This window comes from Xyrauchen texanus, chromosome 32 (genome assembly GCF_025860055.1).
Source record: "Xyrauchen texanus isolate HMW12.3.18 chromosome 32, RBS_HiC_50CHRs, whole genome shotgun sequence".
In the NCBI taxonomy this organism is placed as follows: Eukaryota; Metazoa; Chordata; class Actinopteri; order Cypriniformes; family Catostomidae; genus Xyrauchen; species Xyrauchen texanus.
This window is the reverse complement of record NC_068307.1, coordinates 23,871,309-23,898,786: the sequence shown is the minus strand read 5'-3', so window position 1 is coordinate 23,898,786 and position 27,478 is coordinate 23,871,309. Positions and strand designations below refer to the sequence as shown.

The 27,478-nt window shown below is 34.7% G+C and overlaps 1 protein-coding gene across 9 annotated transcripts in view; it reads left to right on the top strand.

The window, feature by feature from the left end:
• adgrl2a (adhesion G protein-coupled receptor L2a) overlaps positions 1 to 27,478 on the top strand; it is a 158,558-nt gene that overhangs the window by 37,467 nt on the left and 93,613 nt on the right. For all 9 annotated transcript variants that reach the window (XM_052101394.1, XM_052101395.1, XM_052101393.1 and 6 more), the window contains exon 3: positions 22,662 to 22,875. In XM_052101394.1, coding sequence (XP_051957354.1) covers positions 22,662 to 22,875 — 214 coding nt within the window. The remainder of the gene's footprint in view (positions 1 to 22,661; positions 22,876 to 27,478) is intronic.

The following is a 27,478-nucleotide window of genomic DNA, read 5'->3' as shown; positions in this document are numbered from 1 at the left end:
ACAAAATACACCTTAAAAATACATTCTCCGTGTCAATCAAATTGATCTTGTTTTAAGGATTTTTAGATATTTTTACAGGAAAACAATACAAACATTATTATCAAGAATAGGATTTTTGCCTTAATATCAAAGGTCTTACTAGAAAAAGTAATTATGATCCAACGTGAATTTTCTTAATAAAAAAACATGATCGTGCCTGATAAATTGTGCATGTAAAATGGCTAGAAATAGCATTTTAGCTTAGTGTAAAGCTGACAATTTACACAAGTTTTATTTCTATTTCTTCTGCTCCAAACTTACTTCAAACTTATTTCTCTGTCTGCTCGTATGAATGTAACACATCATAAGAAAGTGTTTCACAGCTGTTCAAATGCACTTTGGATCACATCATTTATATGTATAAAGGTTTTCCATCTGAAAGGACTAAATAGTAAATGAAACGAAAGACAATAAAATGCAAAATAATCTCTTCAGTAATCAAAATACTTTTTCAATGTAACTTAATTATAATTACCAATGATTTAAATTGTAACTGTAGTGGAATAAAGTTACTTATATTTAGTATTTTAAATACGAAATCCCATTACATGTACTCCTTTACTCCCCAACCCTGTAGTATATATATATATATACTATAATATGTGTACTGTAGATTAATACATCTAAAATGTACTGTATCTACTGGGAAAATGAACAAAATATATTAATGATCTTGTTTGCAGGGGCATACAAATATTTGTTCAATTAAATGCTGTCTAATGCAAATGGGATGTCTAATGAGTCTAACGAGCAAGTAGCATTGCTGTGATGAATCAAAACACTACTGGCCATTAAAAAACAAAAAACAAAACACCCAAAACACCAAAAAACAAAACACCCAAAACACCATATTTATCTTTCAATTGGGAAAACGTCAACACGGGGAAGAAAACTACACTTGACAAGCACATTTTTCAAAATTGATTGATTAATTCAAAAGAAATTGCCCCCTTCGCTGCGGTTAGCTACTTTTGGCTAGTAGCATGTAGCTTGACAAGCCTTATGGCATTAGAGATACATTTTCAGGAGAAGTTTCAGCTGAGAAGAAACTTTGCTGCTTAAAATGACAGTGATGAAGACCAGCTCTTATTACAGATTCCTGAGTATTTAAAGTTTTCTGTCAATGAGGATGTAGCCGTTAGCCCACATGTGTGTGGGTGTGTGTGTGTGAGTTGAGTTGTGTCTTTGTCTCTGGCTCTTTCTTATCTTGTTTGGTGTCAAGCTGGTTTGTGGAGGGATGAAAATCAGACTTTACACCTTGTCTGATTGTTAGAGCACATATCAATTCTAAATGGAATTGAGCTGTGGAATATTTATGATTTGGCTCTCTGGTGTTTTGGGAAGGTTTGTCTGTAATATGGTTGTTTAAGAGATCTCGAAGGGGCGATATCGCAAGGAGATACAGACCCACATAGTAACCATCTTTGTTTCACTTCTTTTGCTTTTGTTTTGACTCGATCAGTCTGATGGATGGTGTGGAGATATAGGGTCATGAAAGCACCTCAGAGACCTTCCAGTTTCCAATCTTTGAAAACAAAGATAAGCTGCATCACTGTTACTCATCGTCTCTTCTGTTTTACTCCCAAATCTCTGATAATCATCACTGATCTAGTTGACTAAATTCAAGATGGCGGCAGTGTGGTTACACTAGTCACATGGATGGCTGATGTTTCCGACATTTAACTAACAGGTCTTGCATTATCTAAACTAAAGCAGATGTTTTGAGAATTAAAAGAATATGAACATTTACACACTCTTGTGTTTCAACCCAAATGTTTTACTTTGGAACACAAAAGGAGAAACCTTGAAGAATGTTCATGCTGCTTTTTAATTAGGCACCAGGGCTGTCAAGCTCTAGAAAGGACAGGAAAAACATCAAAATTAAAATAAAAATACTCCATATGACTTATGTGCTATATTATGTCTTCTAAAGCCATAATATACCTTTGTGTGGGGGAAAAGACCTATGCAAATATGAACTGAATTCAAATAAAACAGTTCTTTATTGGTCCACTTAAAGTTTTTGTCATGTTTCTAAAATTGTGTGTGTGTGTGTGTGTGTGTGTATGTGTGTGTGTGTGTGTGTGTGTGTGAGCGTGTATTTATCACTTTGTGGGGACCAAATGTCCCCATAAGGATAGTAAAACCCAAAATTTTTGACCTTGTGGGGACATTTTGTCGGTCCCCATGAGGAAAACAGCTTATAAATCATACTAAATTATGTTTTTTGAAAATGTAAAAATGCAGAAAGTTTTCTGTGAGGGTTAGGTTTAGGGGTAGGGTTAGGTTTAGGGGATAGAATATAAAGTTTGTACAGTATAAAAACCATTATGTCTATGGAAAGTCCCCATAAAACATGGAAACACAACATGTGTGTGTGTGTGTGTGTGTGTGTGTGTGTGTGTGTGTGTGTGTGTGTGTGTGTGTGTGTGTGTGTATGTGTGAGCGTGTATTTATCACATTGTGGGGACCAAATGTCCCCATAAGGATAGTAAAACCCGAAATTTTTGACCTTGTGGGGACATTTTGTCGGTCCCCATGAGGAAAACAGCTTATAAATCATACTAAATTATGTTTTTTGAAAATGTAAAAATGCAGAAAGTTTTCTGTGAGGGTTAGGTTTAGGGGTAGAGTTAGGTTTAGGGGATAGAATATAAAGTTTGTACAGTATAAAAACCATTATGTCTATGGAAAGTCCCTATAAAACATGGAAACACAACATGTGTGTGTGTGTGTGTGTGTGTGTGTGTGTGTGTGTGTGTGTGTGTGTGTGTGTGTGTAAAAAATATAAATGGCTGGTAAATTATCTATGTGGCTGGTAAAATTGGACATTTACTGTACCTAATCACATGACCTAGCATCGCTTAATTTCTTGCTTCATAAATTAGGACAGTTCCCATTTGTGTGGCCGTCACAGCAGATGTTGCAGTAGTTCTTCAGCAGAGAGTGTATCATTGATGTCATCTCAAAGATCGATGGTAGAAAATATGCTGCAGATTCTGTTACTCTCAGGGAGGTTTTTTCATGCTATCCCTGCTAAATGAACTGTATCCTGTTGTAGTTTAAAAAATGCTTTGTGAGTGACACACAGACAAAAAACATTCTTCAGAACAAGATGAATCTGAAGGATAGAGGGCTTGTGTCGTAAAGTCTCTAGTACATACCTTTTGTATTGAGCTCTATACAGAAGGTCCACACTGATTTTTGGGTCATGTACACTGGAGGGTAAGTCATTCACTAAAGTGTACTCCGTGGCTCCGATTTTTCTTTAGCCAACGTTAGGGATAAAAAGTTCCACCTCCTTATCATGCTCAAGATTGTTTATACAAATGTGATTACTTCATCTTTTGAATGGGGACTGAACTGTGGTCTCCCATATAACTGACACAACATGCTAACAGTCGTGCCACAAGGGAAAGTAATTGTTGTTGAGCCATTCCAAATATGTCCGATGGGACATAGAGCATGTCAGTGAGTCGGAATACTGTTGCCGATCCTGAGTACCGGAACATTCGGAAGCAGCATGCTGACTTCCCGTGTTATCATGTTGGCAGATGATGTTTGCACCACTCAACATGTTTGCCAGACATGGGAAATACTAATCAGTACATAGATTCAGAATTTTAAATGCAACATTTTCTTTTAACATGGCTGGCAGTGACTGGATTTATTCAGCTTTACAGAAAATCAGCTGTAATGTCTGTAACGTCTCAAAAACATGAATAACCAATACTCCTGGAAACATAATAAACAATTTGATGAAGAAAATCAGACTTTTTATAGCTTAAGTGTTATTTAAAATTTCACAACATAGTCTCACTGTCCACACATGTGGACATACATTTTTAGGATAGATTTTTATTTTATTAAATGTTTTTGCTTTTACCATTTGTCCCCAACTTAATCTATTTTCAATCTTACATTGTTACCTCTTTAACCATGGTCTTGTTTAGTAAAAAATACATTTTTGAGAATGGATATTCATCAACATCAAATTATATTTCTCATACATAATTTGATGTGTCATGACCTTCCTGTTACCTGTTTGATGGCTTTATGTGCTAGGATTATATATATATATATATATATATATATATATATATATATATATACATATAAAGATGTATTCATTTAGCTTTAGATGGCACAATTAAATTTAATCACACATTCATTGTCTTAGAGAATTAAAGAAAAACAGAAATGTAAATTTTACATCACTTTTTAAAAATGGAAAAGGCCCCCGCTACCAAGTATTACCCATTTTGCATGTTTGCACAATAATGCATATCTGGATTACTGCATAGTTCAATCTATTTATCAGAAATACCATACCACAGAGAACTACACGTGTACTATTACATTTCCCCTCAAATACATTTATGAATGACTGAGAAAATGTTTATCCCAAATGCCCCAAACAGGTTTCAGTCTTGTAGACATAAAATCATTGTAACAGACAACTTAAGACTTTGGGTTTCAATATAATGTTCTGGCCAACATTCCATATGATCCAAAGAGGTTCTGTTTTGCATTGTTTAAAGCCCAAAATTGGTGCTCTAATCGCGTTGCAGAGTTTGAACTCCCTTTCAAATACCCTTTTTAGAAGAAGCAACTTGAATCTAGTTGGTCTCCATGATTAAAACACCAATTCTTTTGATTTCTTGATAATCACTGTTTCTCTTTTCCAAAATAATAAATATTGAACATGACATTTTAATGTGGAAAAACTCCCCAGTTTATACAATATTCCATGCTTATATATACAATAAAGTGGAAGTAGCTCTTGTTCAGTCTGTACAGTGTATGCAAGTTTTCTTTCTTCAAGTATTCTAGGCCATCTGTGCCTCGTCTCTGCAGTCAGAGTGACAGACTACGTCCTGATATTTTTCAAGACAGCCTCAGACACACATTTAAACACACTCTTCCTTTCAGTTGGACAGCAGCCGGGGCTGTTATGTGCTGAAGAGTAACAATGGCTGTGATTTTAGTGAAACCCGGCCCAGCAGTTCAGAAACTCACATTCATGCACAAAAGAATATGACAAAAGTCAATGTCCATGAGCTTTGTAAACCAAGGCTCCAGAGAGCTTTCTTGTTCTTTTCAGAACATGCAAGTCCTTAGGGAGTTTGAAGGAGATACCATTTTTAAATTAAGTTTTCAATTCGGGGTTTTTTTTCTGGGATATCTTTATAACTGCGTAATTACCAAAAGAGTGAATGGTCATTAAAAACTATAGATATGTAATAGTTTATTTTTTACTTCCATAAACCATATTTTTATGATGATTTCATATCTATATAAATGTACTATCACAGGATATATATTATTTGTTTATTAGAAGACAAGTACTATATCACATTGATTTTCGGTGTGATAATGGTTTATTATCAGTACTCCATATGCGTGTACACATACATGTTATACATGCTATTTATTCCTCAAAGTGGCACTAATGTGTCAACGATTTACATTTGACATTGCTATTTGATGAAAAAGCAAAGTGGAAGTAAACTATAGCAAGCGTAACACATATGATTTGACTATTGTCATTTAGGTGTACTACTGAAATTATACACATGTCTAGATAATACATTTGTGTAGCTTCTGTGTAGCTTATGCATTATGTGTAGCTAAATATGTGTTTGACAACCAGATGCATATTGTTAAATTTCAGTTTGGAAGAAATGAATCCGGTTCTATATGTATTGCATCATCTCTTTAATATATGAAAATTATGTTTAGAAAATTGTACACTTTCTGGGCATCAGTGTAGGGTGTAATTAAATTACAAAGTAATGAATTACTGTAATCTAAAAACTTTTTGGTAAAAAAGAAGTGTATTGTATTACATTAAAAATTATTGTAATCAGATTACAGTTACTGACTTTCAATTAATTAATTTTAAGTACATTATAGAGTTATGCTTATTTCTACTATATTATTAATGTAGAATACATTAATTATGGCCCTGTAACAAGTTATTTTAAAGGAAAAATGTGAAGTGCTGAGTGTATGATTTAGAATTTGTTGAGCAGAAAAGTGTTTTAGAAAGTAACTTAAAAGTAAGTGTGAATGAGTAATGTGATTACTTTTTAATTAAGTATTTAGTAAAGTAATCTGATTAAAATGTTTGAGAAAACTAGTAATTTTTAGTGGATTACTATTTTTAGGTAAATTACCCAACACTGCTTGGTATTTTGTAGACCCATTTGTGATAGGTATACGTGCTGGGTCTCTAAAGACCCGATTATGTTAAACACCCACGCATTTAAGGGTTTTAATCAAAGATAAAACATTTTTTTAGAAGTTACATTTAAAATCCTCTTGACTCTGGACTCACACTTGATTGTGCAGGGCACTTCTGTTAACAGAGTAGTGATGTCAATGATTTTACTGGCTTATCCAAATATTTTACTTTGACAAACAAAAAATGATGCTCTTAACTTTGATTCTGAACTTTTCCTTCAGCAGGGCTAAACTAATGCTATATTTCATAAAGTATATTTAGGTTTTTAACAGGGTTTAATATTTGGCAGCTGGCACAGAGCCATTGATAGATTAGCATTTTTTGTGCATGTCTGCAGATCCAACCCCATCAAGAGACGAGGGCAGACTACTAAAAAATTAAACATGGCAAAATTAAGTGCATTAACAAAACCTGCAGTATTTTATTATTTAATATTGGGCATTCACTCTGGTATTTTAATGTTAATTCATCCTCCTTTAGATTTAGCTAGTCTTCAGTTGTTTATATTTGGAGTAGTTGTCAGTGGCTAAAGCTAGCTAAACATTGCATAAGTATGGTTAGCTGCTTTTTTTCTCTTTCTTACATTCTTGTCAGAGATGGACAGACTTTCTCTCTGAACACATACTCAGTCACATTTATCACATTAATTGAGCCATGTCACACCTTTAAGTGAGTTTAGGATTGCAAGATGGTTGTGAAGGATGCATTCACTGGAGCCAAAATGAAAAGTGCATGTCAGGTTACAATATTATTGGGTAACAGACATTTATTAACACACAATTTGCCATATAGTTTTTCTTTTCAAGATTCTTTTTCTCACTTGCATTCATCTATGTACATTATGTACATTTTAACCTTGAAAGTCATCTTGAAAGAGGCATCTTATTTTTAACAGGATGATCATTGAAAGTGTTTCAAGTACTTGCAGTAGATCCCCAGTCTCTCAGTGTCTCTTGTTTCAAAAGTACATTCTGTGATTTATTGTAGTTCAAGGACTACTTTTGATGAATACTTCTCCAGAAAAGTATTTTAACCAGTTTTTACTGGGGTTTCTCTGTTAGTAACACTGAAATCATGTGCATTAGAGGCAGTGATTTGACAAAATAAAATAAAAAAATAAAATGCTATACATTTACATTTCATACAACTGGAAGACACATTTATCCAAAGCAACTTGCTGTCCATTCAATCTATATTATCAGCAGTGTTGGGTGTCTCCAATTACAAATTAACTGCTCAAACCACAAAATTAGCACTTGTGTCCTTTTCTAATTTTCCAAATCAAAAGAAATCATGTTGGTTTGTTTCTCATGCATCAGTCCAAACGCAACAGCCAACATTAGACAAAGTTTTGAAGCGCTTCTTACATTTTCTGATGTCTTCTCAATGACCAACATCCACTTCAGACACTTGATTAACTTAAGAAACAATGAGTTTAAGGGTTCACAGGCTGGACAGTGTAGATTCACTGGCTTTTTACCAACATGTCAATGGTCAATAAAATATGCGTGGTGCTTACCCATGCAAAAATTGCCTCCACATTGCTAGGATATTCTGCATTGTTGCTTATGCACCGTGTTGGGTGTAATCAAATGAAACATTAATTAGTTACTGTAATATAATTGCTTTTAGTAAAAAAATTGTGTAAAGCATTACATTTAAAATTCTTGTAAACAGATTAGTTACTGACTTTCAATTAATTTAATTACTTTTAAGTACATTATTGGTTATGTTTATATCTAATATATTATGTATGTAGAATACATAAAGTATGGCCCCTTTACAAGACATTGTGAAGGAAAATGTGAAGTGCTGAATATATGACTTGTGTGTAACAATTAACAAGAATTATAGACATCATTTTTTATGTGAGCGGAAAAGGATTTTAGAAGGCAACTTAAAATTAAAGTAATTATTAATGTGATTACTTTTTCAATGGAGTAATTATTGAAGTAATCTGATTAAATTTAGAGGAATAATTAGTCATTTTTAGTGGATTACTATTTTTAAGGAATTTACCAAAACTGCTAGTGTGTTGTTTACTGGCCCTCGTCAAAAGAGCCCACCCACAAGTCTCTATTATTTTCTAGTCCCTCAATGGTAGTCTAGAGGATTTACTTACCTGCCACGCAAATGTCTAATCACTTAGAAAAGTACAGTGCACCTCTCCATATTTGAGGCATTCTTGTCAAGATTGTTCAAATCTTGAACTCTATGTATTAAAATATTTCATGCATGTTGTATTGTGGCTTCGCTATACACAATGCATAATTTAAATCATTTAAACCGACTCTGTGCTGTCAGTAAAGGGTTAAACTTTCGATGTATGGTGTCATGTGACAAAACAACATTGTGCTGACCACACAACAGCGTCAAAATGACATCTGGTAAGAAAGCTAATTATGTTTTTACACTGAAACCTGTTTGAGGCTCTAATTTCATTCAATATGCCATTTTTTTTAATTTGAGCAATTTATCGCAAAAACTGGATGTTAAATCATTCACTAAATAGGGAGCAAGAGAGCAAGGGAGCCTCCTATAGCTCTCTATGTAGCTAAGTGCATTCAATATAAACTTCCTATCATACATTCAGTTTGAGGCTGAAGATGATGTTTGCACCACTTTTAAAACATCAAATGGGACATAGATTCAGAATTTATTAAATGTAATTTTATTTTAAAAAGGTTGGCAGTGATTGGATGATGCTGGCTGTTACTTTGAATCAGAATTAATTATGCTAATTTCTGATGTAATGTATGTAACGTTTTAAGGAAACTGCTTGTTCTACTGTTTGTTTTTGTTTTGCATGTTTATTAGGTACTACTATTTACAAATCAAAAAGGGAAATGCACATAGCAGTCACACTCGCGTCTCGTGAGGTTAAAGGAATCTGTAAGCTGCTACAAGCAAGCCAGTTTTCCTTTTGAATTCAGACATACTAGGCTGGGTGAGAACCACTTTAATTCAATGCAGCATAGATTGCAATGCTTGTCTGATTGGACTGAAGCAGTTTATTCGATATCAGTTTGTCATGGGTCATTAGCAGTGCGTAACCCAAAAATAGAATCGTCATTATGCCATAAAAGTAAATGCCGGCAATTTCTCTGCCCTGGGTCTTTTATTTCTAATGAAAGGAAAGGGATAGTTCACCCCCAAAAATAAAATAAATAATAATAATGGTAATTCTGTCTTCATTTACTCACCTTCATTATGTTTCAAATCTGAATGACTCAGGTGGGATGGATGTCAGTCTCATTCACCATTCACTCGTATGGAGAAAAAAAAGATGCAATAAAATGAATGGTGAAGGTTATGCTGTCATTCTGCCTAACATCTTTTGTGTCCCACAGAAGAAAGAAAGTCGTACAGGTTTTGAATAACACGAGACTAAGTAATTGATAACAGAATTTGTATTTTTTGATGAACTGTCCCTTTAAATGATAATTCAAACAATGCATGTTAGCACTAATGTCTGTCAGGGGGAGTGTTTTAAGAGAAGCCGATAGATTCAGAACCAGAATTATCTCACCGTATATCTCGCTAATGAATACCCATAGCATGTGAACTTGAAACCAAACAACACAAGTGTCACAAGGGCCTTTTCATTCCAGGAAGTCCTTGAATGCAAATGACGACAAGCTTGATGTTTTACAAAGACTTGCCTTAACAATGTAGAAATCAGCAGGGTATATTTTATACATCTACCCCAAGCTAAATGGCATAGTGGGTTTTTTTATTTATTTATTTATTTACCAGCATGTATTTGTACCTATGTCAAAGATCTTCCTGATAGCCTGCCTGCTGTTGCCATGGAAGAGAAGGAAACAAATGAATTGGGGCAAATGCTGGTGGTGAATACCAATGAGCCTGGGAGCTGATAGTTCACTAACGTTTTTATGTTTTATGCCTCTTTGCTAAACTACTTACAATATGAGTTATTCTACAATTTCAATTTTGTTATAGTGTTTGTAATTGTCCAAAGATATATCAGGGCCACTTAAGTGGTCACTAGGCACTTTTCACAAATAAAATACAAAATAGGGCATGAAAAAATAGGTCAGTGAAAGGAGGTGTTTTATTTTCTATTCATTTTCTATGAGGTTTGTCATTATTGCAACCCTGTAATCTATTTGAAACCCTGATTTGTGCATTACTTTCTAGCAATGAACTTATTACAGATATACAAATATTGCTGTGTTTAAAACTAGCTACTTTTCATGCCAGGCTAATTTAATAATAATTTTCTACCATATTTAAAAATAATAATAATAATTTTTGTGGGATTTGTGCCTTTAATGCTTTGGAAAAGTAATGGTACACCATTTGTGGAACATGCTAGTAACAATATACATTTTTTATCTCCGTTATGAATCTCAATTTCAGGATTAAAACCAGGCTTAAATTTTGACTGTAGAAACCTACACAGATGTAATGCTAAGATATGGCATTGGAATGCCTACGATATTTGCTTGGACCAACACAGAGGGTTGTGTCCTTATCATAGCCTAACATCATTTTTTTTCCATGCAAATCTCATTCAGCCCGAGAGCTTCTCATCTGTTGTCGATATTTACATTGCCCTGTTGTTCTCCCTGTGGTGAGACCTGACTTCTAAAGACAACATGCCCTTTTAAAGGATATTGCGGGATTCTGAAAGCTGCTCTGTGGGAGAATGAGTCGTCTTCTCATTGGCGTCTTTGCCTGTTGTGGATTTCTCAAGTATTTGCCGCTAGCGGGGAACAAGAAAGCTACAAAAAATGGCAGGTATCAAGCTGCGTCTCCAGTGGCTACAAGCTGATTCAGGGTATTATGGGTCCCTTTCCTCCTCTGAAACTCCTCTAGTAAGCAACGTCGTAAACCACAAGTGTGTAATAATACTGGTCAGCTTAGAAACTGCAATCTCATTTACAAACAGCTGTAGCCTTTGACAGGACAAAGCACAGTCCAAACTACATTAACAGGTCTTGGCAAGCATGATGAGGTCCTGAAACCACTGGGTTCTCAGTAAGACAGCATGCTGTTTCAAGCCTGAATAACCATTTTAAAACTCTTTGCTGTCAGCCAGTGGCCATCAAAATGCCATCAAATTAGTTGCAGATCTCACCTCAACTTTATTACAAATATCATTTCAGCTGCATTATATTATCGTACACAAGAAGCGTGTAGCAAGAGAGACTCTTCCGAGGGCTGTTTTCTTGTTTCTGGTAATATTTCTTTATTAGGTCACTCAGTGACGTGACTCATCTGTTTGTCATCTGGCTCCTCGGTGGCCGGTGCGAGGGAGCTTACAGCAGGCTGATGATGGTGATCTTTATCACTGGCACTCTGTTCATTACCCCACTGCAGTGACACTCATATCCTGGCAGATGGTCACTTTCCGATTGATTTGCCACATTGGGGAGATTAAAATATTATGGCTCCAAAGAGACCAGCCGCTGTCCTCGTCAAATTAGCATTTTTGCCTGGCTGTTGCTCACGGAATGGGTCAATGTCACCCCAGAGGTGATGACGGAATTAGAGGAGAATCAAGAGAACTGGGCAGCAGAGATGGAACTCTGGCACTAGACATGACTTATCATACAGCCGAAGCCAATATTAACGTTTTAGGAGGCTGGGACAAAATACTACTAGCCTACTAACCATGCTTACTGGACTTAGCAACCAAGGGTGTCGATTATACCTGGGGAAAGCTATTTTTTAACATTCCCATTCATATCAAATGCAGTTGCTTGTCTGTTGCATGATCTCCGGTATGTACATGATTTGAGTTCTGTCATCTTTTTCATGGAACAACTTTCACATCCATGTTTTTTTCAGCCAGGCTCCTGGGCAAATATATACAAATGCCATGTTACTAATTACTCTGGGGCTACAGGAAGATTAATCCAGAACATCACTGATTGACTGATGGTAGCACAAGAACATGCACAGTCCCAAGCATTTCTCTAGCAACCATCCTGAGCAGTGACGTCAAATTCAGCAGTCAGGGAAAACTATAAATCCATTTTACAGTTTTAACCTTGTGCGACTCCGCGTACACATACGTGGACATTGTATTTTGGCTTTGCTAAACACAATACATAATTAAATTTCATTTAAACCAAGCACTTGTAGAATCTGTAGACTCTGGGCTGTCAGTAAAGGGTTAAACTTTCATGTTTATGTGACAAAACAACATGGTGCCAATCACAGTGGAGTTTGTCTTTGGGAGAAACGCCAACAAAACTACATTTGGTAAGAAATATAAATTAGTTTTTACATTGAAACCTGTTTGAGTCTCTAATTTCATCCGATATGGCATTTTTCCAAAATGTAGTGATTTATGGTGAAACGCCACACTGCTAAACACAATGTACAGTAATGTGTAAAATAACATAAGATTTTCATTAGAAATTCCATATTTTCTATGCATTTTAACATTGAGAATTGTTTTGCTTTCAGAGGCTTTATATGTCGTTAGGATGAAAATACGGTGCATTTTTTAACTATACGGAGACTAGTACAGATAGACAGCACACTGGAGGTTAAGTCATTCTCTAAATAGGAAGCAAGGGGGCATCCTATAGCTTTCCCGTGAAGCGCATTCAATCCAAACTTCCTATCAAAAATTCATTTTCAGGCTGCATATTACGGTATGTTTGAACAACTCAGCATGGTTGGCAGACATGGGACAAAGGTAATCAGTACTTAGATTCAGAATTTATAATTATATTTTAACATGGTTGGCAGTGATTGGATGATGCTGGCCATTACTTGCTGGCCAGTATCAGAATTAATTATGCTACTCTCTGATTGGTAAAATGCTTCAGCACTGGCTGAACAACTTTTTTGATAGTTCAAAGAGAGAACATTGAGATTTTGTTGCCAAAGTAGAAAAAAGGATTGTAATAGAAAAGTCAAATCCAGAGGTGGAAAGTAACAAATTACAACTAATCTTGTTACAGTACTTGAGTACATTTTTCACATATTTCAACTAGTATAAATTAGTAATAGTACTTTTACTTTTACTTGAGTTGATTAAAAATGAAGTATTCAACTTTGCTACAATTACTAAGTACAAAAAAATACATAATAATTCTGAATTTTTGGAAAGAAGAAAGTTCTAAGCATTAAATATGTTTATAAACAAAATCGTGCTGTGCGTGGCATGACGAAAGCCTACATGACATAGCACCATGAGCACAGCAGCTTGTATAGCTCTGCCGCCGGTGTCCTCTCTTCTCTAGCTTCTCCAAGACTTTCTGCCCTGTCAATATATAAGAACTGTAATATGGTGATTTTATGCATATTTTCATTTTATTCTGGAAAGGAACAATTCATTCAGGTACTAAGGAACCGTCTGAACGCCTTTTGCCACTGATAAAACTTGACTTGTTTTTAAGGTAGGCAATGTTATCAACGTTATACTGAACTTACCTGCCATGTCTCACCCACTAGAGGCCAAAAGTGTGCAAGGAATGTTCTATAAAGAATGTATGAAAAACAACCGTGCCAAACATTAACAAAATGTAGTTGTGTGGGCATTGTTTGGGGGGGGGGATATTTTTGTCAATTTCGGTGTCCCCATTAATTTCCAACACTATTGGCATTGTCTCATTCTAAGGTATTTAAAAATTTTGTTTTAGACATATAGTAGAAAGTAAACAAGATATCCCCACATATATGTTAAACGAGTTCCCATGTTTTATTAATAATATCGGCTATAGTTACAATTACATATATTGCGATCTTCTTTTGACTTTTCACTGAACATTTTTTCCCCCATCGTCTTGTTCCTTGCACCATCGCGAGCACAGGCTGTCCTCTTCTGTCAATCCAGTACTCCCACGTTAAATTCCGTAACCGTTCGACCCTCTTGTTCAAAATTAACTGTCCTAGCAAGTAACAATCTCGTGTTATACTGAACTTACCTGCCATGTCTCACCCACTAGAGGCCAAAAGTGTGCCGTATGAAACGTATGAAAAATCACAAAACATAATGTAACCAAATGCTATAATTTACTTAATAATATCTCAATTTGTTAAATAACCATAATGTTAATTAAGATTTTATTATTACAACTTTAATACAATAATACAATAGAAAAGCCACTTTTAGTGTTTGAATCAATCATATCTCTCACTAAACACTGTGTGAAATGTAAATTCTTTTGCTTTAATCAGTTGGCATGTAGGAGTTGATAACAGTTTGCTTAATAATCTCATTCCATATCTGGATAATTGCTGCAGTATCATAGAGGATACATGTAGTCTATGATATTAAATTATATTAGTTTTGTGCAGTATGTTAACTTAATAGCAAAAATACATGGACATACGTGAATGAGAATAAACCTAAACTAGGAATGTGTTTCAGTCACAATACACATTATGTAGTTTAGAGAAGATTTAGAGACATATAGAATGTCACAAATGGCTATTTATATTTAAATAATGTTGTATTCTTAAAATGTTCTGTTTGTCCAAGAATCCTCTTGCAGCAATGCAGGTCTTTGGCATTTAGAAGCTGCTAGTGAAGGATCTGTGAGGAGTCTAGAGACTGTGATTTACCTGTCTTTATTTTTTGTGTATCTGGCTGTCCACTTCCCTCTCTATCCTGGTTAGAGAATCTTTTTTTTCAAAAAAGTAAAGCATGGAATAGCCTTCATCTTTCTAAAACAATAGACTTTAGAAAAAATAGAATTTCAGGAGAAATATGTTTCTTTTGCCTAAATTTGACTTGAAATTGTAAAGTAACTTGTTATAACTTAATACCTCAGCAAATAATAAATAAAAAAAACCCTACTGTACTGTGATTTCCACATGGTAGCACAACCTTTTTTAGTTGTTTTAAAAGTAAGAACATTTTCTTGAGTACCAAATTAGCACTTTAGAATGCTTTTGTAAGGAATAGGTGATACAGTATGTTTTCCATCACGGGTAAAGAAAAAATTGAATAAATATCACTTAAAACATTTATTTCAAACTGTATTAATATTGGCAATTAATGATTTTGACATTATTTGTTATCAGTTTAATGCATCCTTGGTGAAAGGTAGCATACGTGTCTTTCAAGAACAAAAATTTGTGTTCTAAAAATGGAAGCATATATACTATATATAACTTAATTTTCATAAAGTAACGTAATAGATTTTCGGCATTTACTCTTACTTGAGTCATAATATTTCTTAGTACTGCTACTTGTACTCAAGTGAATTATTTACTTTTATTTAAGTAAAAAACAAAACAGTACTATTTCCACCACTGGTGTAGTTTTTTATATATATATATATATATATATTTTTTTAGCATGTTTATTATGTGCTATTATTCACAAATCAAAAAGGGAAATGGAAAATACACAGAAGCAGTCATAGTCTGGTATCAGGAGTCAATAAAAAATATCACCGGTAAAACACCTATTATGATATAATTACATGTTAGCGATTTTGGTGAAAACATTTTGGTGGACAAAAGAGGTTGTACAAAGACAAAAATAGTTGCTGGTGGCAACAGTTAGCATTGGCAGTGGACTGAACGGATGCATTGTGCAGTAAACAACAATCTGACTACAGCTTGTTTTCTTTCCAACGTCTGCCTTTTAGAAAATTAGTTTGCACTCCTCGAGTGAACATCACATAATTAATGTTAATGAGCACTTTTTAAATAATTTCTATGCACCTGGTTCTTACTAAGGGAGTGTAGTGTAATAAGATGTAGTATCAAAACCTTTGTGCCCCGACATCAGACATAATCTTGTGTAATTAAAAACGTATAATTTTACCGCAATTAATTTCAGTGGTACAAAAGCACCTTGTATGTATAAAAACATTTACATCGTAACAGAATTCAGCAAGGTTAAATGGGAGGTGTATTTGAGCCCTGATTAAAAGGCTCTCCCACCAGTCACACCGTGCAGATCTGTGGAGTCATGTACAGCAGTGCTACTGATAAGGCATGGCTGTGAAAGGACTTCATTGTGTGTCGTGTGGGGCCTGTTCAGAGTTCAGAGTTGGCTACCCATCTACCTGAAAGGAATTGAAAAGCAACCCTTGTGGTGACTGACCAGAATGACTGATAAGCCTCAGGGGGAGATTATAGCGATTATGGCACTGTTGGAGAGGTTGCCATGGTGATGAAATAGAGCATTCTCTTTAATATATTATTTACTACCTCCGTTCCTGACCCACGTCATTTAATCAGGAGAGAGCAGGAGACCTAGTCACTTCTAAAAGCACCGGTTCATGCACAGGAAGTTCACGCACCTCTGCCTGTGTTCCGCGCATCATAAAATGTGAAAAAGAGACTGGGTTGAGCATAAACTATACATGAAAACCATACCAAAGTCAGTTTATGAAACACTGCTGGAATGGCAATCCACAGACCTTTTCTCTAAAGCCAAAACAAACACTAAAAACACTTTGGATCACTCAGAATTATTCTGGAAGCCTCAAGTAAGAGACTAAACTGAATTCAGCACATACCAAAAAGAAACAAATGTTTTAGAACATTAAAGGTGAACTGTATTATTTTTTTATATTTAAATACATTTCACAGTTTGGGATAGGACTATTTGTTTGTTCAACCAATAGCAGCCTGGAGGAGTGTCATTATTTTTCCAGTTATATGATGGAATTACAAACTTCTACACCTTAAATCATAAATGTGTGAATAGTTGATTGACATTTGAAGACACTTGAATATTACATTTGAAAGTCAAAATGGGCCTCAAAATCATGGGAGTATAATGGCTGACCCATCATTCAGTGGTCTCTGTTCATGTTTCACAGAACTGAGAATGTGAAAGTCAAGCACATTAGTTAGTGGACATCACTGAAGCTTCAATTAAAGGAAACATTGGGTCCATATCATTGAGGTGCAAATGTCTTTCAAATGGACTTTGTCCTTCCTGTGGCCTGAATGCTCACTGACCTTGACCGGCTTTAGACCAGAGTGGAAATTATACAAATGCTTAACTTTGAGACAAAGTGGATCTTCAGGTTTACTGAGATAATAAAGGAATTGAAGAAATTAGGATATGCTCAAATCTCTCCATGTGAAAGTAAAATAAGTTAATTTAAAAGCATCTCCATATCTTTAAATATTTGTGTTAATTTTTAAGATTTTAAAAGTGTAGGGTCACATTCTCATGAAAAAGTGACTAGACACATTGAAAGTTATTGTATATGTACATGCATTAACTGTTTATACATTTCCGATCGTGCATTTTTTCCATTTCAATTCGGCATGTAAACTGTAAAGTTTAAATCTTGCTTTATTAGGCAGTGCTCCGCTGCTGTGGCACTACGAGTCCAATGTCTGAATGTGTTTGAATTACGATAATGAGATTCTTTTACAAACTTGCACAGTTTATTCGTGATAACGTCAACAAACACAAAAAAGCTGATTGTGCCCGTTTTTGTTCTTATTGGCACCATTTGCAAAGGAAAAAAATAAATAAAAACAGTAGAAAATAATAATAAAAAAAAAACCTTCGAGCAGGGAGATGTGGGGGACGTTTTATTTTATTTTCTAATTATTTTTGTCTCCTGCTACCTAATACATTGCTCTCCTCTTGTGATCTCTCTATATTTCATTGGCTGTTGCTCATTATCGGTCTCTCGTCCATCGAGTTGGTGTGCACACCTGACGACAACTGACCTGAAACTTCACGTTGCAGACTAGTCGCAAACTCAAAACTTCAAAGGAGACGAGCTTGAGTGGTGTAGTGTACCACAAGGCTTTACAATAAAAAAGCCCACCCCAAAGCTATTCAGGTCTCTAGATATGATGCTGGTCTCTCCTTCAGTGTAAGTCTATTGCATTTTGATGTCTGTTTCTGTTCCACTGGTGTTGTCTATTCCTACAATGTTTACATATTTTATAGGATTAAACATGGAAGACTTTTGAGTCACTGAGCACTAACAAAATGTTATCTATAATATAGTCATGTGTTATAGGAATTTTGTTGTAAGGTTGTCAATTCTCTTGAGTATTCCTCTAGAAAATTCAACAGGTTGTGAAGGACAGATTTATTTACTGGATTTGAATGTTTGTTGACCTTTAGACTTTATCTGATGGTTTAATAGACTGTTTGTTGTGGGAGTTTGTCTTTACACATTAAGAGTAATGTGTCCTGTATTTCTCCTACAAGGAATCATTAGAGCAGTTCATTAGTTAATCATAGTCAACACACAATCAATCACAATAATTATAAGATGCAAAAACCCAGTAAGAACCTCTTTTACTGTCAGAGGACAGGATTCCCTGCTGAAAAAACATATTAAACCAGTCTAAGCTGGTTTGTAGGTCTTTGCTTGTCCCCCAGCCTGGTTTTATATAAGTTTTTGGGCACTTGTTAGCTAAACCAGCTAATTCAGATAAACACCATTTTGGCCTGACTGAGAGACCAGCTAGACCATCTTAAACCAGATTGTCCAGGACTGCAAGACAAGCTAGACCAGCTTAAACCAGCTAAGACTAGCAACCCAGATTTCAGTTTTTTAACAGTGTTTACAAATTGACTGAAGCACTGAAAGATGTACAAAGTCTTAATGATCAAGATTAATGATCATGTAATATGTGTTACCTTTGGTGTGCATTTGGTTAACATGCACTTTCAAAACGTTCCCTCTTAATTTGATTTGGAACTCTGCCTTTTTTCTCTTTTATGGATTTGACCGTGTCCTGAAATATCCGTCCATAACAGCGTGAGTCAGCAGTGACTCTGGGCCTAATCAATTGTCCTGCTTTTGGAAAGCTGTTTATGAACCAGAGTGCATGATGCATGAACTGTGCTGGTGGGTGTTTCAAGGCTCTGGCAACGAGAATTTGTTTTAATGTAATTACCAGACACATGAGAAGTATCGCGTGTCGTAAAGTTGACATGCCAGGCCGCAGAAACACGTCGAAGTTTCTCATTAACGTCCCTTCCACGCCCTCAACATGTTCTGGTTTCCTGGTGCTCTGGCAAAATGAAAGAATGGAGTGTGGTTTGAGAGGATCAAATCCACTGCCATGTGGCAGAACCGCAGCTCAGAGAAATGCATGAGTTTTAGTAGAACCGTTGAGATGAGGTGAGGTGGTGGGGCTATTAAAGGGTTTTAATTCAGAGAGCATTTTTAGTGTGCTGACTAACTCAATCCCTTTCTAGCTTAAAAAAAGTTAAACTGTTAAGACTTCTTTTTTTTTTTTTTTTTTTTCACAAGAAGTCCTGTGTGATTGCCCCTTAGGAAACCATTCTAAGTGGTATCTGGTGGACCTTCAACCAGCATACAGTAATTATACTCACTTAGCACTTTATTAGGAACACCTGTACACCTTCTTATTCATGTGATTATCTAATCAGTCAGCCATGTTGAAGCAGTGCAATGCATTAAAACATGCAGAGACAGCTTCAGTTAATGTTCATATCAACCATCAGAATGGGGATAAAATGTGATCTCCGTTATCTTGACCGTGGCATGATTGCTGGTGCCAGATGGGCTGGTTTTAGTATTTCTGTGACTGCTGATCTCCTGGGATTATCATGCACAAAGTCTCTAGAGTTTACTCAGAATGGTGCCAAAAACAAATAAACATCTTAAACATGTTTTATGTGATACATAAAATATCACATCTTTCATCACATCATATCTTTCAAACGAGACAATACATAATCGGTATGTAATAGTTCATTAGATAATCCACACATAGAACAACGTTACATATGGCCACCAGGAGATGGCGCCAAGTACATGACACAGGCTCAATGATGACACAAATGACACAGAATGAAACTGATTCTGTGATATCTCATTAGTAAAATCATGTCTCCATACTATGCATGCCTTGAGTCATTGTTGTGTTTGCTTGTGTAATTAGTTCTTATGTACAATTATAATGTTATATTTGTTTAACAGAGGCTTTTGGACATTTGAAGAAGTTTTTGGACACTATGAAAAGTTAGGGTTAGGGGTTAGGGGTTACGTTTTTATAATGCTATACAATTTTATTGCTTTGTCATAATTTTGTCATAACACAAAATTGTTCAGCAGTTTCTTTGGCTATTTATAATTTATACAATTCAAAATTTTTTTTTTTTAAGTTTTCTTTACAATGATACCAAACACTTGACCATCATTTTTTTTTTTTTTTAATAAGCCCTTAATTTAACACCTTCAGAGCTTAAAAGGTTAATGTAGAATTTGAACACAAAGCCATTGTAATCAGAACATGAAACTCATCCAGTCAGAATTCTAAGTTGGAACTGTCTGTTCTATTTTATCGAGTTTGCCGCGATTTAACTGTGTCACAAACTCAAAAAAATATTATTGAATGTTGTTGAGCAGTATGCACTATAAAATGACATATTTAATATGGCAATACCTGTTATTGTCAACATTTTCTATTGTTGTTTCTAATGGTCACACAAGGAATGACTAAAGATTTGAAAAGGCCAAATAATAAATGATCCTGGTTCAACAACCCAAGATTTGATTTCCACTGAATGGACTTCTTAAAGTCATTTGAATCCATTTTGCTGTCAATGTCTGTAAGAACATCGCAGCATGTCAAACTCAGGGAGGGAAATGCCGTGGATAAAATGCCCTGTGACTGCATTCTGACTGAATAATTACAGGAGAAGCTGCTCAGCAGACAGATTATTTTCCTCTTCATTTAAAAACATGAACGAAAAAAATGCAGATATGACATGTCGACTTTATAATTTCACTTACTTGAATAAATCAGTTCTACAGACTGATTTTAGATGGATTTTTACTTAATGAGCCCGCATTTATACACAGTGCTGTAAGAAATATAGATTAAACAGCAGTCTTTCTCTCAGGTTATGAATCTAATCAATTATGCATTATTTTAACGAGACTAATTTCAACACCATTTACAAGTTGTAGAGATGTACAATACAGTAAACAAAGGATGCACCAAAAAGTAAAAGCTGGCATCTAGATGGTGATTTTTTCATGTTTGTGGCATCTGTGTGTCAATATGAACATCATAATGGAATAAAATAGGATTTTGTGTGGTTTGCTTTTATTTAAGTACACTTTCTTGACAGATGGATAGATGAAAATCTAAGTTATAGTTTTTCTGTTCTCTGCAAAGTCTGTGCTGCATTTTGAATGTGAGATTAATATCTAAATATATAGTTATATTTAAGGTCAGGGCCTGTGATTGGCTGTTTTATTTGTGTTTGACATTACAGTGATGAGGGAAATGCCCTTTACACGCTGTTCTGAGCGTAGTCCCACATTTCACTCTCAGCGCAGATATTTGACGCTCTTCACATTAGCAGAACACAGTATTGATTTTTATTTTTTTTCCACAGACTGTATCTCTCCCTTGTCTGCTCTCTCACCCCTACATAAATGGAGAAAAATACTTTTGTCAGTGGTTTATATTTTATATCTTTTATATATTTTTTTGTAATTCTAAATGGATTGTGAGCACTTCTTGAATTGTTGCATCTGTCATGCAACATTTATTAAAAAAATGTATCTATACGTATATTGCTATGTATGTTTCAGGTTGAATTGATGTATTTATGTTTTCTTTTGGAGAACTGAATGTATGATTTTGTTGTTGTTGTTTCTCCCTTATTAGAGCCCATATTTTTTTATTTTAAATGAATATGAAATATTACAATTATTCATATGTGTATATCTTCAAGTCATATAACATTTTAAAACACAGGTTCATTTGTTTTCATTAGTGGGTGAATCGAAAACATGTCCAGGTCACATTCTATCCAAAAATCAAAAGAATTAAAGAAAAATTATATTTGCTTAAAGAAAATAAAGCCAATTTTAGGACAATTAGGATTTTTAACTGGCATTATTCTCAACAGTGATTTTTTTAGATTTGCATTACTGTACATGTACGTAATACATAGGTTATCTTTAATAAATGTATATTTTCTTTTTATTTAAATAAATTAATAAATGTATAATTATTAAATTATTAATCATATCATAAAATATAATTTTCTTTTTTTCATTATGGCAATGAGAACTGAGGGAAAAGTGCTTATTTTAATTTTATTTAATTAAATATAGATTTTAATATTTCATTCTTTTGATTTTGGGACAAAACAGTACTCGGACATGCTCTCAAATGTGATTGATAGGGATGTTTTTTTAAAATAACCTATTTTTTTTTTTTTGGTAAGTGCATTTCTGTCTAAATTTTGGTTCCTCTCAATGTTTTTCTTCTTCTTCACTTAAGTTTTAAGTTACTTGTGGTTCTTCACTTTTTATTTTAATTACATTTATTTTTATTTTTTTTGCCACAGTCACCTTTGGCTTACTTACTGCTTTGAAACAATATCTACTGTGAAATCACTATACAAATAAAACTGACTTGATTTTTTAAAAGTCTCTCTTTCTCCATCTTCCAGGGTTTAGCCGGGCAGCTATGCCGTTTGGTCTGGTGAGGCGAGAGCTGTCTTGCGAGGGTTACCCCATCGACCTGCGCTGTCCAGGAAGTGATGTCATCATGATTGAGACTGCTAATTATGGCCGCACAGATGACAAGATCTGTGATGCTGACCCTTTTCAAATGGAGAACACCAACTGCTATCTCCCCGACGCATTCAAGATCATGTCACAAAGGCAGGTTCAGTGCAAATGCACTTGACATGTTAAATGACTTGACAAGCACAGTTTATTTTTCTGTGTTGACATATTTCCTATAGAAACAATGTTGGGGGATTGAAGGGCATGTTCCTTTTTTAATAGCCAGTAGGCTTCAGTTTACATCAAAGCCATGAACCATGATTTGCTACTTGCTAGTCGGTTGCAGGTGGTGCTAGGCGGAGGGACATTCTCATTCTACAAACCATTTGATTGGACAAAGATCTGTGTAGTGCAAGATGATGTCATCAGTATTTTTGATTAGTTTATCAAGGAGAAGAAAACGTATGTGTTACAAGTTTATTGTCAACTTTGTCAAAGCTATTAGACATGATATAAAAGCCACAAAACTCCCATTTTAATTTAATGGGGTCTTTAAGATATTTTACATTTGTTCTTCCCTTTCCAAAACTCTCTTCAAATTGCACCCTCTCTCTCTCATTTGCCCATTTCTGATTACAAAGTGCATGAATACGAGCATCTTCTGCAGCATACACCAAAAATATTTCCCTCCACTTTCTCATCAACCAAACCAAACAGAACTCAGTGCATGCATATCCGCTTTCCTTTTGATTTTTAGACTGTGTCATACATCTGGAAGATTGTGCTAAAAAAAAAAAACAGGAAGTGATGTGTGAGCCAGGCTTTGATATGTTTTGCTGCCAGCAATGGTGTACAGTTCCGCTTGGCTTATTATGAGTGGCGCGATTCGTAGGGAAATAGGTTTGAAAGTGTGGCGTCTCAATTAGGCCTTTCAGCTGCAGGCAATTAGGCGTCTCAAGTGGGTGCTAATCTACACAGCAACTCTAGGCAGGGATTTGCCTCTGCAGGTCTGCAGAAGTCCAGATGTGAAACTGCATTGTTGTGCACATTTTTTTTTATCTTGTTCGTTTTCTGGTCAACTAATGAATCACCACCAGCTTCACAATCTTTCATTGCCACAATTGCATTAATAATAGATTTCAGCTCTCAATCAATGCTACTTCAGTTCTTAGAAAAAGAAAACTTTTTTTTTTTTTTTTTTAATTGATTTATATGGAGGGTTTATATAGATGTAGACACCTTATTTAGTGCCCCATGGGTTTGTGTTGAAGGCTATTAACTGTTTAATAATGCAGGTTTTTATGAGGTTTCAAACAACCAGAAACACTTTCTAGTGTTTCTTTTTTCTCATGTGTGTTGGCCCTTTCTTGTTGTGTCTTTTTTTAGACAGATAGTTTAAAAAACAAATATCATATGCATGTGTTCAGAAATTTGCTCTGGTCAAACTCTATTATTATAACTTGAATATTTACACAATGGCAAAAAAAAAAAAAAAAAGAAAAGAAAAAGACGGATATAAAGAGCTAATTTAGCCAATGTACAGTGGGGGACTGACAGTTCGCTAACATGAGAGTGTGAACGGAAATTCATTTTTTATATTTTTAACAACATTTTAAAATTATATTAGTGATAAGTGATTTAAGTAATTTTATTAAACATGATTTAAAGTCAGACAAACCAACTAATACCACAAAACACATAATTCATCAAATCTATGAATCTGTAATTCACGGGGCCTGTACCATGAAGTTAGTTGATCAAACCCAGGGTTACAGGATTGGTTTTTGAATGTACAAAACCAAACCAATCAAATCAGGCTTAATTGCTCCCATGATGCTTCTCATTAACTTCGGTAAACGCAGACCTGAGCTTAAGATTAGTTTGCGTGATTTAACTCTCCGCTGAAGGTAGATAGTTATGTAAATATAAAAAAAAATATTAATTATTTAACCAAGCAAGCTCACAGACATGTACACAATGGCTCATATTAAAGAAAACAACCTAAGGTAAGAGTTTATATAGAGTTTGTGGCTCTTTGGGGCTTATGCTGCATTCCATTCAAGTCAGATGTGGGATATTTCTACTTTATATCTCCGATCTTCTACCATAAAGGCATTTCATTTCCAAGAAAAAATGGGATTTCATTTCCATTTCATTATCATAGGGGTTTTACTGTCAGCAGAGACACCTCCTTGCAACCCAATTGATAAACAATGCTGCAGCAATAGTGTTTTGTGCTATAGGTGTATGATTATAATTTACCATGTTATGAATACCTTTCTCTGCATATGTTTGTTAAACAAGTTTTAATATCAGGAACTTTGAATCATTTATCGATATTACTTTATAAAAGTGAATGTTTATGAATGTGAATGAGAAAGATTAACTTTGTATATCTCCCTGGGTGCCGACATGTTTGTGTAACATCACGCAACGGCATCTTGGCAAAATTGAAGTTGAAAATGTCAGCACAAGTTTCCAAGTTTGAATTTTGACTTCAAGTGGTGTTCAATTGCACTTGTCCTTGTTAGAACTTGGAAAACCTGACTTTCCGAGTTAAATGGAATGGAACATTACAAAAGCAGTAATAAGGGCAGACATGAGACATTTGTCTTTGTTGTCTTACAGAGATCATATTTCACTTTGTGATTATTTTGATAATCATTCGAACTGTGGTGTGAGGGAAACAAATAAAAACAAAAACAACAACTTGCCTATTTAAGTGCTTTGTGAAAAACTTTTAAATTCATACTCATATTTCTACACCATCAAGTCTAGGTGGTGTAGAAATAAGTCTTTTTTAAGGCTTTAGTTTGTTATTTTTTGTAACAAATGCAAAAATGATGGTATTCTAACAAAGTTTCTAAGCTTTCAAATGGTACCAAATATGAGTGACTTATGTCTCAATGGACTTTTACAATTTAAGTGTAAACTTATACACTTCTGCCGCCAACAGTTCCATAGAGTTTAATGGGTTAAACAGCACAACAAGAGATTGTTATAAAAAAAAAATAAAAAATGTAAATGCATTTACACTACAAGAGATCACCATTAAATCATGAAGAAATAAAACACATGATTTACACAGCACACGGTATCACTGTCAAATTATGAAGAAATTAAAGACATTTACACAGTAAGAAGAAACAACTGCTGCGTGAGCTGAAGAGGACTGTTGCAAACACATTTGTAATTTGATAAAATTATAAAAAAGCTGATATATCAATTCTTAAATGAATTCATATAGGTCCATAACAAGAACACACAAGCTCATTAATTTTAAAAGCTTAAAAACTTTATTTAAAATATAAAAAAAAACTTTTGTATTCATTTAAATCGAAAGCTTAATATAATTTATACTATTACAAATTAATATAGGCTACTAATGAATAATTATAAAATGAGCAGAAAAGCCCATCATATAAAAATTATTCAATATATAATGATGAAAGAATGATACATAGTTATCTTAAAATATTGTAAAATTCTATACATATATTAGGGCTGCCGATTTAACGCGTTAATTCAGTGTGATTCATTTTACAAAAAATAACGAGTTAAAAAAATTTACGTAATTAATCGCATGCCCACGGACCATAATAAGGAAGATTCCTGAGAAATGCAAGCTTGTAGTACCACCTGTTTACTCCAGAGGGCAGTAAGTGAAATTTCAGCTGTATGAGCAACGCGCAGTATATACAGTGAAGAAAACACTTCAGTAGACAGAACATCACAAATATGCGTTACGTTCTTGCGTTCAAAACACTCGAAGAAGCGCAAATGCGATCTAAGGGATCTCAAGATGTGTTTAAAGATTGAGTATTAAACTATATGTAACTTGACACAGTGACCTAAACAATTTATGTTTATGATGACACCCATTTAGAATACAATGTATTGTTTACTAACATACTACTGAACATAAGTCAATCAGTGGCATAGAGTTCACAGCAATCCATTTCACAAGTGAAGTTGTCAATCAGATCGAGATTTATTAAGAGGGCTTGTTTAAGGACCCGTCAATGAACACCTGTGTCAGACATGCTTGTGTAGCGTCTTGGGTGTGTTGCGTCATAAACATACAATTTTTAGGTCACTGTGTCAAGTTAAATATAGTTTAATACTTAGAACACATCTTGAAATCCCTTTGTTCGAATTTGCGCACCATCTAGTGTTTTGAATGCAGGAACATAACGCATGTTTGTGTTGTGTGTCTGCTGGATGGTTGTTTTCTTCACTGTATAAACTGTGCGTTACCAAACAGCTGAAGTTTCACTTACTGCCCTCTGGAGTAAACAGTCAGTACTACAAGCTTGCATTTCTCAGGAATCTTCCATATTACGGTCAGGGGGGCATTGCGATTAATTGCGTCATTTTTTTAACGTTATTTTTAGTCAAATGAATCGCACTGAATTAGCGCGTTAAATCGACAGCCCTAATTTAAATATATTACAAGTCTCCATCTTCCGAAAATCTATATTTAGACTCTCAAATAAATGATTTATCATGAAGAGTCGATTTTGTGGCTTTCTAAGAATTTTTTATGAAGTACACTTTAAGAGACATGATGGAGTGACTTCATTGCATCACAGATGTCCCATTCTCACAGCTGATTGGTTCAGTATCTGTTAGCGATCGGTAACCCATTTGGTAAAGGTAATTAAATCCACCAAGAATTGTGTACCCCTACTTGAAAATATGGTCTGTTAAATTAACTAATAATTTCTGCATGGAAATTGATCATTTTCTTTTAATAATT